Source organism: Athene cunicularia, assembly GCF_003259725.1.
Source record: "Athene cunicularia isolate RWA chromosome 17 unlocalized genomic scaffold, athCun1 chr17_part1, whole genome shotgun sequence".
Lineage (NCBI taxonomy): Eukaryota > Metazoa > Chordata > Aves > Strigiformes > Strigidae > Athene > Athene cunicularia.
Genome location: NW_020799122.1, coordinates 6,755,497 through 6,767,372, shown reverse-complemented (window position 1 = coordinate 6,767,372; position 11,876 = coordinate 6,755,497). Strand labels below are relative to the sequence as shown.

The 11,876-nt window shown below is 49.9% G+C and overlaps 1 protein-coding gene across 1 annotated transcript in view; it reads right to left on the bottom strand.

Annotated features, from left to right (window-relative positions):
* Positions 1 to 2,141: 2,141 nt before the first annotated feature.
* The window catches only part of URM1 (ubiquitin related modifier 1), a 14,788-nt gene continuing 5,053 nt past the window's right edge, over positions 2,142 to 11,876 (bottom strand). The window contains exons 3-5 of the mRNA XM_026860680.1: positions 4,165 to 4,246; positions 3,110 to 3,158; positions 2,142 to 2,397 (exon numbers count right to left, since the gene is read on the bottom strand). Coding sequence (XP_026716481.1) covers positions 2,329 to 2,397; positions 3,110 to 3,158; positions 4,165 to 4,246 — 200 coding nt within the window. The 3' untranslated portion in view covers positions 2,142 to 2,328. The remainder of the gene's footprint in view (positions 2,398 to 3,109; positions 3,159 to 4,164; positions 4,247 to 11,876) is intronic.

The following is an 11,876-nucleotide window of genomic DNA, read 5'->3' as shown; positions in this document are numbered from 1 at the left end:
CAGCTCCTGGAGCAGCCCCCACGACCCCGGGACCGGGAGGAAGGCTCGGAACAGAGAGGCTTTATGACTCCGCACGCCAAGCGCCTCCGCCGGGGCTGCCAAGGAAACCCAGGAGGAGGAGGGAAGCATTACAAGATCCGAGCAAAATTTCACCAAGAGCCTATCTAGGACAAAGCTGGAGGCAGCGAATGGTTTAAAAGGCTTTTATTTCAGAAACTTTTTGTTTGTTTTGTTACAGGATTTTGCTGTACTCCTCCCCTCCCCTGGCTTCCCTCGTCTGCCCATTTCTAGCTTTTTTTAGAGATGACTGGCAGCTTTTACTACAGCAGGAGCTAAACCATCTGGGTCTACCTGCGCTCGGGAGGGGAGTAACACCTCCCAGGGAAGGAACTCATCCTATCGTGAGCAAACAGCTGGGGGGGATAAGAACAGACAAACCCAGCCTAAGGCAAAAACATAGTGTAGAGGCAGGGCAGGCAGCAGTGCGGAAGATGAACCTGCTTTTTCCCACTTGGGTTTAAGTCCGTTTCAAGCTGCACGCCACGCAGGTTCGTTGTTTTTCAGCCAGCTCCGTTACCTGGAATCCCCGCTCTGCTCCCCCGGCCCAGCAAAACTAACGGCCACGAACTCGGGATGGAGAAGAGCCTTTGGCCCGTCCATGCCATTTACAAACGGCACAAGCTGGACTCGAGTTGCCGCAGCTGGATTTGGAAAAAGCTGAATATCGGTTTGTTACCAGCAGCGGGCTTGGAGTTGGGGTTTGAGACGCAGCAGCATCGTAGTCCGTTAGTTACGCAGGCTGCGGTGGGGTAAACGTGAGAGAGGAGTCACCGGAGATGCCAGGCGGGGGAATTACTCTTTGGCACTCCCTCCGCGTCAGGCAGAGTAACTGCTCTGCCAGGCACAGGACGGGAAAGGCTCCTTGTGGGGAGCACTCGGGGTGTCAGGCCAGGCTGCCTGGTGCCCTGCGCTGCTCACCGCCTCCCAGCTCCTCCGCGGCAGCTCCCGGCCATGGAGGACGGCCCGAGCGGTTCGTGGTGCCGATCAGCTCCAGGAGAGCCGCTGCTCAGGCAGGAGCGCTGCTGCCGGGGCCCTGCGCGTGCTGCCGCAGTCGCGCTGAAACGCAGGTGAGCCGGGCAGGGGGAGCGCAGGAAGGACAGTCCTGGCTGGATACTCCTAGAAGCTCGCGGAGTCTCGGACCTGTTGGTACCCAAGCTATCCCCTCTGCCCCCTTCGCCCTGCTCTCGCCGGGGCCTCCCAGCTGGCAGGCGGGCCGGTCCTGTCCGAGGAAACTTCTGGAAAGCGAACGGCATCCATGCCCTAGCAGAGCCACGCACACCCACTTCCGCTGCACGCACAGGACTTCCTCAGGGCACGCAGTAAGAAGCCTCCCCCTCCCACTGATGGAAAGGGTTAAAAGCCACTGATTTTCTCTCCCATCTCCGCTTTAACCGTGCATCTCCAGCCCCAGCCCCTGCCCGCAAGGCTTCAGCAACGCAGCTCCCCACCGCATAGAACGCAATGCAGGCTGATCAGTTCTGTCCATCACGGTGACAGAAAGATAATTTGCTGCCCTTATCACTCTGTGTTGTCTCAGGCCAGGCATGGGTTTGTTTCCCCTCCAAACAAATGGTTATAAACTGACACTGCTCATGGGCTAGTACTTCACCCTGCCTCAGCTCAGGTATGGAAGAGGCATAAGGCATCAGAAAAACAAAATCAAAAAAGCCTATTGCTCTTCTTCTTCTCATAAATAAATATCACAAGTGGAAAGTCACTACAGAGGGTTCTGAAGTTGTAATGTCCGCTACCTCGCAGAAAAACTAGTACAGATTTGTTTCCTTGCATTTCGTGTCTCGCCCTTCCCATGCCTGGTGCACAGACTGTACCAACACTACGTACTGTGTTAAAAGAATCCCAGTTCCCATCACCAAGGCAGAGGCACCCCAGCCTTGCCCCAAAGCAGGCACAACTCCCCCAGAACGCCTCACTGCCTGCAAAGGCACATCATCCTACTCAAGGTTCAGCACCCCTCTCCCTCCTGTCACAGAAAAAGTCCCACATGCTGCAGGTGCTCTCTGCTTGTTAGGGTACCTGGAAGTGCAGTCAGGAGAGGTGAAATGAGGACCAAAAGATGGATGCTGTTGTGGTGGACAGCAGGCCACGTGCTGGCAGGGCTTTATTTGGATGTCTAGTAACAAGTGAATGCAGTGGGAAGACGCAGAGACCGGACACAGGCAGTTCAAGAGAAGTTTGGGTGGGCTTAGGTTTTTGTTTGGGTGTTTTGCCCAGGGATCTGGCTTTACATCCTCTTGTTTTTCCAGGAGTTCACCCGCCATGCAATGTCGAGATGAAAAGCACATTATCCTGGTCCTGGAGTTTATAATCCAGCTCACCCTGCAGGCCAAGGAAAAAAATGAAAAATGGTTTAAATGTCATTTTCAAATACTAGCTGCAAAGAGAGAACAGCTCATAAAAAGATGGTGAGTGTTAGGGAGAGCAGAAGGGGAGAGACTGATGTTTTCATCCAAACGAAAGCAAAGGTGAGAGATCAGACAAGGAGCTGATGTTCATTATCCGACATTGCTTTCTGGACCAGGGTTTTGACAGAACAGGTGGTTGCCTGAGGCAGGAAAATAGATCGGGGCTGTTTGTTGTCTGAGCACAACATCAGGCTGAAAAGGGAAGATATTCACCAGTTGCCTGTCCGAGTAGAAATCTCCCCAGGGCTGCCTTCACCTGCTACAGCACCACCTTAGTCGAGCGAAGGCAGTCTGCTCAGGGCTGTGAAGCTGCCTGGTTCCCACCAAGTTGTTACCCTAGGCGTGGGGGAGACCTGCCAGCAGCCAGAGGGGTGAAGCCCGTTGCCAGAGGCCAGGGAACACGGGTGATCTCTGTCCAGACACTGGCTGGCTGATGGGACTCAGCAGGTCGGAGATCTGAACAGCCCCAGCACAATACAGGGAGAGAGATCCCAGCCTGCCCCTTCCCCCTCAAATACGAGATGCTTCGCTTGGGGCAAGAATCAGAAATAGCTTCTCTGAGAGCAACCACAGAACAGACAGAGCAATATTTTCAACAAAGAAAGTCAAAGTGAAGGAGTACAGACCATTAGTTCCCAGTCTGCGTCGTTGATGAGCACCAAAATTCCTGGCCTCCTGCAGAACAGAGAGAAATAATTAGGATACAGGGCTGCAACAAAGCTTCGCAAATAGTTAAGAACAAGGGATGTTACAGCACAGATCACAGGCTGACTGACTATAAAGCCAAAGAGAAAAAGGAATCCTATCATGGAGGTGGAAACTGGTACAGTCTGTGCCCTTTCTAGATCAAATAAAGGGGAGGCAGGAGCAATCCCATAGCTCATTTGAATCAAAATGCACCATTCCTGAGGATGCTCCGAGATGACTACATTTCCGTACGATGTAGAAAAGCCAGGTAATTAAAACCCACGCACTACAGTCGAGCGCAGAGAGCTCGATGTGAAGGTAGGGAAAGCTATTCCGGTGCCCCTACCAAAGGCACTAAACACCCGGGATCCACTCTGAGCCCGATTACAGGCAAAGGGATTCCCCCTCTTTGATCTTCAGTGTCCTGCAATTGTCTCTCCTGTTACCAGGGGACCTGGCACACGCTTCAGCTCACAAAGATCCGTGACGAATGTTAAACACCCCCAGCGCCACCCCGCAGTCAGGGATGGCTTGCACAGCTCACTCTGCTCCATTTCTCTTGGCTTTTTTTTTTTTCCCCCCCTCCATGAGGTTGGCCCCATTTTGACAATAAAAATACATTTCCCAGAAGAAATATTTGTTGGCGTTTCTCTGAGTGACTGCTTCAGTCCCAGTGATGTCAGCAGGGAATGGGCAGACCTGCTAAAACTCCTGGAATTGAGGATACAGGCACTACGCTGCTCCAGGTGACAACGGAGAGAAAGTATAGGTGGCCCTGCTTCACATTTAAGGTTTAAAGATTTGGGGTGAGGGCTGCAAAAGACACTCTCCATGGAACAGGGTGAGGTGTAGTGTGGGACACCTCCCATTATCACTTCAGCAAATCCCATATTTTCATGGTCATTAACTTGCTGCTTGCAACCAACAGGAAAAATGTATCCCAAACCGGGGGGATCAACAGAGAAACACGAGGATTCCTAACAGCCGTACTTACACAGATTCCCCTTGCATAAATAATTCTGGTCGTTCTTTCAACAGATTCTGTTTGATCCACTTTAGCAGGTTTCTGATATCCCCTGAAAGGAGAAAGGACAAGAGTTTACAAACTAGCTGATGGCTCCTAGCTGATGCCAGAACAGAGTGACTGTTTATCCACAAAAGAGTAGAGGAGGGATATGCAGGATGGATGGAGATAACTGCAAGCGTCCAGTCAAAGAAACCACCTAACAGTCCTTACCACCTAACCTTCCTTACCAGCATCTAACAGGCAGCCCTGCCCCAAGGGAGCTCAGGGCTCTTGCCCCAAACCCCACGGTTTCGCAGAAGAGGTTTCCTGCAGAAAACGCATCCCACAAAGAATAAATGCAGTTCATGCTGAAGTGCCAATCCAGCAGGAGACTGCCGATGTTGAGATGTCTTTAACACATCCCATATCCTGTGCATTCTGTTATCACCTCACAAACTGATGTTTAACTCTGTGTGTGTTTAATTAGATTTTAAAAGTCTAAACAAGCAAGCCTAAGTACCTGAAAGGCCTAAAGGTGGCCACTACTGGTACCAAAACCAGGACACACTCCTGGAGACAGGAGTTCTGGGGCACAAATATGTACATAACCATGCATTAAACAGGCACGCAGGCCCCAGCCACAGCAGTTGTGTTCTGGACACTTGCAACATCCCTTGGCATCACACCTGCGGCCGTGGTGTGTTCCCCATGCTGTGCCTGCTCCCTCCCCTTACACTTTGTGCTTAGAGCTGCTTTATTAAAGCTCAGCCTTTATCTTTCCATTTCAGTAGGTGACAGGAAGGATTTGTCTTCATGTAAAAGGAGGAGGAGACACTGCTGGCGGGTTTTTATAGTATCAATTTTACTTTGTGAGGCAAAAACAATTTCTTTAGTGATAGCATCAGTTAATTTCCTATTGGAGAGGTGAGAAGCGACAGAGGGGGAGAATAATCCGTTACAGGGTTTAGAGAAGCTGACAAATTGCAATGTGGAGTTCTCCTGCATTTGCTTCTATATTTCACCGTTCCACAAACCACTTCATCATTCTGAATCCACAATCAGTTATTCTCCCGGGGCTCCTTTAAACAGCCCTTTGAAAGCCCCAAAAGAGTTTTGTTTGTTTTGGAGGCGCGAGGAAGCTTTTCGAAGGCACAAATGCAACAGTGAGGGCTGGAGCCCCGCTCGCAGGACAAGTGGGGATGGCAGGTTGGGTTTCCATGTCTGTCTCACGTGTGGTAACCTCGCTGTAGTCACAGGGAACCTTTCCACATGCGTCTCTCTGAGCTAAAATCAAACTCTATGTACGATTCCCCATGTGTTTGCTTCACAATGAGCAAAAATAAATGTGTGTGTAGTTGCTCGACCCAGTCCTTGCCTTATCTGAGGATTTTATGGGATCGCTGGATGCTACTCAGAGCAGAGCTGGGGTTCTTCTGAATAATGCTACCCCCATCACTTCTGTCACACCAAGGATGAACAGTCCTGGCGCAGGCAGGTGCACATCAACCAGGCGATGGGGACATGTCCATCTGCAGCAGATGGGGGCCTCGTTTCCCAGGGAAAGGGGGAGGGGGATGCTCTGAGATTCCCTCTGTTCCCCCCCGGTTTCCCAGGGCATCGGTGCCTCTGGATGACAGCCTGACCCCCAGCACACTGGTCCCACCGCAGGGCTGCCCGGAGCATGACAGGTATTGCTGCCTCCAAGCACTGGATCGCTCTGATCAGGGCAAAAAAAGCTGCTTTGTGCCTGAAAACTGCCCGGTGAGCTGGATCACCTGCCTGGGGCCAACCCATGACTCCTCTGTAATTGTTAAGAGCACAGAATAAAATTTTTTAAAAATAGTTAAGAGCATAGAATAGACCATTTTCTGCCACTTTCCTAGCAACGTGCAGCAGGGATGGTGAGCGCCGCTCCAAAGGTACATCTATACCATGCCGGTCGGTCAGCTGCCAGAACAAGAGTTAACTATATTTGCCTTCCCCTGAAAAATGCTGCTGCAACGTAAAGCCCTCAGGATCTCACACCCAAACGGCTCCTGCTCTCCATCACCAAGAAATGAAAGCCAGAGAGGAAGAAAGATGGAGAGGAGCCTTCAGGAGAAGGAGGGGGGACGCGAAGGGGACACCAGCCCCCCCGCTTCAACGCCCGCGAGCTGTTTCATATTTATGCACTTGCGGCAGGGCACACAACAATGAACTGTGCCATATACCATTCTCCTTGCGTGGAATAAGCAGCCCTTTCCTCTGGGACCTTTCAGGAGAGATCATTTAAACAGAAACACGCTGCACCAGCTGGATAAAAGACAGCCACCTAGAAGCAGCCTGGACGAAGGGGCGAGAGGACTGATTTATTCGAGGCTGAGCTGGAAGACTCCCTCACCCCTAGTCCTTCCATAATAAATGTTATTTTCAGCCCCACCTGAGCCTACATTCATTTACTGCTCCCCAGAAGTCACGTACACACATATTGAAGAATTTAGACAGTAGAAAAAAAACTGATACCCCTGTGCATGCCTGGAGCTTCTCTCCTCCAAACAGCAATGAAAATTAAGACCCCTTCTCCGCAGTCAACCTTAACACATAATACTTTTGGCTGCTTTCTCAGCATTGAATTTTTTCCCCCACCTTCATGTCTCTACATTCTGTACACCAATATTACTAGAACAAATCAATTATAAAGGATGAAAAATGACCAGAGACACACCAAAACCATCTCCCACAAGTAAGATATTGAAAAGGAACAAGATTACTTCCATGGCAAGTGGTCTGGGGAGAAGCCATCTTGCAGCTCAGTGCCTCAAATAGCAGTCTTGATCAACAGCTCGGGATGCTGTATGTTATCATGATGGAAATAATAAGAGGTAAATTATAGCACAACTGCTTATCTCTTACAGTTGACATACACAGTGTCCCTAAGACATTTTCTTTCTGACATATGCTATGGGTCTAACAGGTTTCCAGCTCCCTAGGCTGAGGATTTGCTATGCAAACAGCCGGTCCTCTACAAATGACATAGAAAAAAGGAAAAAAACTCAACCTGGTCAGGTACCACATCCACTGACAGGTTAAACCATCACTACGACGCAGCAGTTTTACGCTCGTGTTGGTTCTGAAGCTGGCCCCTATCACAGAACAGAGGCATTTGCTACTTGCAGGAGTACAGGTGTACTGTGTATGCTGCCATGGGGCTGCAAAAGCAACCGTGCATTTTGGACCAGGAGTGAGGTTCAGGTGAGAGCTGAGACAATACAGCATTTTGCTTCCACATCAGCAACTCAAGTCCAGCTCATCCCAGTAATATTTTTATCGTTGCTGCACAGTCTCAATGAAATCCTTTTGGTAGCCTACTCCATTTCATTCACAGCAAACAAATATCCACACCAAAAAATCCACTCTAATCATCATTAACTATCCTCGCCATTGGCAGCATCAGCAGAGAAGCAAGAGTGAACCAGCCAAGGAAGCTGAAATATTCTCAAACTGCAAAGGAGGGACTGAAGCACATGGTAGGAAATCCCTCTCTTATTTGTATACAGAGACAGCTTCTGTTGCCTGTGCTAACAGTACATCAAACCTCTCCAAATTCTCAGAAAAAATAATCTAAAGTTAATTAAAAAAAGAAAAACCGACAAACGTTTGAGAAAACTGCTTAGTTCAAGTGCACAGATGGGAGCTCAAATCCACAATACATACATAAAACAAATCACCCAGCGAAACACACAGCTCAGGAAAACGAAGTGTGTGTTTGCAGTGACACAAAGTCATTGGCTTGTCACGCAAGCAGACAGGATGCAAAAACTGCAGCGAGCGTGCATACAAAAACCCAACAGCGTCGGCTCATTTTCAGCCCAGCTGCATCATAAACACTCCTGGTTGTGGCAGACAGAACTGCACAGTCTGCTCGGTCCTCTTGTGTATCCTCCAAGGCCTGATCTTCTGCATTACCCCAACTGTTCCTTGATGAAGAATCTGCTGAGCTTCCTCTGCAAGAGTAATGTATCTAAGACTCCATTTTAGCACTGCCTGGAACAAGAGCCCAGGTTCATCCAGGCTCACCCAGCCCTCAAAACCAGGGCTGAAATCCATAGATCTTTCCTAGCTCAATAAAACCTCCTGGGTCTGACAGATTCATCAGTGATAACTCAGCAAAGAGGACACTCACTGTGTGCAGAAAGAAACCAGGAGCCTCAAATAAGAAACACCAAGCTGGGTGTTGCATGAGAAGGATCTCACACTGAACTGATAAATGTGCAGAAACGCAGAAGGATTCCGTGCAACCATAATACCAGTTGACACGGACACGCAGGGAGCTGCACAGGTCGCGGGCAGATTCACACACACACATGCAATGACCAGACACCTCGGTGTCCCCTGCCTTGAAATCCACGTACAAACCCGCACAAAGCACACACTGCCTCGAAGGGCACCCAGAGGGTGTAATTACACCCATATTCTTGCCTTGGCTGCAGAACTGGGAGCTTAATTCAGGGAAATAGGGGAACCCTACAAAGGCCAAACCATGGAAAATTCCCTTCTGGTCCGTAATAAATAAGATATACGCAGCACTGGTCACTAAGGGGTCAGTGCTGCAAGAGCACAGCGCTTTCCCGGGCCGCCTTGCGGATACCTCCCTGTGGGGTACCATTTCTTTGACCCAGAATAAGATCATTTATCATACTGACCATGGCTGAGCTCCAATTTGCTGAGGTCACTAACTCTGGACGAACGCTGCTCCACCCACATTCTCAGCCACCGGCCTGTAACCATGACAAAGGCCCTTCCCTGCCGCTCCTCTGCCATTATTCCCCCTGCCTGCATGGAAATGTATGGAAAGATAATTTGTATGCCCCTTTCCCTGCTTAAGCAGCTTGTTTTTAAAATACATGAACCAGATCCCAATACCTGCTGCCCCTCCAGGTGTGTGCCTTCCCTCTGCTCTTGAATCTGATGGCCCTCCAGGAATCTGCTCTCTAAAAGAGCTTGTTACAAAACCTGACCTAAGGAATCCTTGAGACTTCTCCAGCCTCCCATCTCATATGCAAATCATTCACTGAAGCAGACGATGGTGTGCCATAAACTGCAGAAGAAGACCTGCAATAGCTGATATAAATGGAGTCACAGGCAAATGGGTTTGGTACTATGCAGACTGAGCAGTGAGGCAAAATTTTGCAGCAAGAGCAAAATCCATCTTCTCTGACAAATGCACAAGCCAATCTTGCCATGCACTGGAGTGGGCAGTGATTTAAGTACTAGGGAAAAAAATAGGGGGTAACTACAGCCAGACATAAGAGAATCCTAATCATTGCTCTCATCTGTTCTTGTCTGCTACAAACTAAGACCGAGGTCTTGGCTTCTGTAATTTTTAATTGCGTCATGTCATCTTCTTCTCACTTCTCAGCTAGAGGGGCAACGCTCTTCTCCATTTTCTTGGGGCCACAAAATGGGAAGGGATCACAGGGGTCTTTTGTAGCCCTCCTGTTAGCAGTGAAGACTCAGATTCCGGCCATCACTCAGCAATTTTCAACCCTGAGATTTTAATCACAATACCAATACTCATGAATTGGAGAGGAGCTGCTTGGGATCTTCCACTCCCCACAGGTTGCTGGTAGGAGAACACAAGTTCAAGGGATCTCCAATCTCACTCGCTAGTCAGCAGCAAGCCTCCAGATCCATCAGCTCCTGTGACACAAAAAGCACCTCCGAGCTGATTCTCAGGGTAAACCTAATCCCTACTCATTTCCAAAATCAGAGCATCTAATCCCGTAACACCCAACACTATTGTCACTTCAGGCTCCCAAATAAATGCCAGTGCACCAAACTGTCTCTTTTAATTAGGATCAGAGATCACTACTGCTGGCCCAGGGTCTTGCCTCTCGTTCAAAATTGTCAAAGAAAGGAACCGAGAGAGCCTCAAAGACTATCACACCAGCAGTGAAGTGCCAGATTGGGAATTGTAGACATTAAAAATAACATCTCGTTAACTGGTCCTGTGATTTTATCCCTCTGCCAGTGCAGAATTATTCTTAACAAAAGACCATCCTGAGCCTCACCCACTCCGATTTTAAGATTCTTTAGCAATGTAGACCTGCTACCAAACCCCAAGGAGACCATGGCATGGTCTAATCGTTTTTGCAGTCAGGAATCTTCTACTAATGCACCAAACTCCCATTTCTTCATTCCTCCCTATCAATCTATGCTAGATGATATTGCGTCACCCTGGCTATAATCTGTCCTTCCCAATGATAAAGGAGATATCCCACCTCATCACTTTTCCATTCATTTATCCTGCTTAACCTTGAATGTTGCTGGTTAATTTTTTTTTAAGCTGCTCAGGAAGACAATTCAGAGAATGCATTACTAACTGCAGGCATAAAGCTCAGCTGAAACCCATCAAACTGAAATTTCCCTTCTCTCCTATTTTCTTGGCTTCTGGGTTTTGCGTGCATGCACATGCATTGAGGGTTAAAAATGAAAACCTTATCACTATTACAAGAGACTGCACAGAGCTGATATAAGACCCCAGAGCAGAGAGGAAGGTGGCTACTCCTGGCAGTGAGCAGAGGGATTCCCCGACAGCCTGGCACAGCCCTGCACGCAGCCAGCCTGGCCGAGGGGATCCCCCAGGCTGGGCTCTCCCTGGCACTGCCAGCTGGATCAGAAAGCGCCTTGAAATCAACTTGTCCCCCTCCCAGCCTGGCCGGTGGCTCGTGTCCCCCCTGGCTGCTGGATGAGTCAAGTGTCTCAGGTCAGCTCAGGAACTGCCATGATTTCATTCCTCTAAACAGAGAAATCGCTCCGAGTCCAGTCCTCGCCTCTCACTTTCAGGCTCAGATCTGCTTTGCTATTATTAGACTTTCATATATGGCAAGCACCATTAAACCGATTCCTGTCCACCCAACCCAGCCACCCCCACAGATACTCCAAGCCCCTCAGTCTTACTTGAAAGGGGAAAAGAAAGGGCCAGTGAGATGATCAGGGTGGAGGAGAGGGGGGGTAAGATTTACAAGTGAATGGAGGTAAGAATGGAGCAGTTTGTGGGATAAAGGGGCTGCAGAGGGAGCTTTACAGATGTGCAGAGGGACGGCGGCTCATTGTTTAATTAAGCAGAAAGTGGCTCTTTTGAAAAGCAATTTTGCACAGGAGCTCTGAGCTCAGCAAACAACTCCTGCGAGTGAGGGCAGGAGGAGAAAGGAACAGCTGGCCCGGAGCCGTGTGAACCGCATGCTAAGCGGTTTAAAGGGCCCGGATCCTCCTCCCCAGCCCTGCTCCGCTGCCACCCTCTGAACAGTGCTGTCAGCACAGCAAATCCCACCAAGAGAAAAGAGCGAGCAGAGGCGGGGGGCTGGCACAGAAAGGTTATCCTGCTAGGTGTCCGCACTGCAATACAGCGGCTGGGAAGGAGGGTGGAACAGCCAGGCTTTGTTATCCCAGGGATTTGGTCACACACAAGAGCTGGTTTCTCGGTGCCTGGGAAGCTCCTTCCACAATGAGTTGGGATGAGCTGATCCCGTAACGTGGCTCCACAGCCTCCCGGGAGAGCGCTGGGACTGCTCGGGCGCGGGCATGCGTTTGTTCCCCCGTCCCCTCGGTCGGAGTCGTTCCTCGGGCAGAAGCGACGCGTGGCCTCGCCGGGACGGCGCCCCGAAGCTGTGCACGCCGGCGCTGAGCCCCGCACCCGGGCTGCCGAGGTGGCAGGGGCC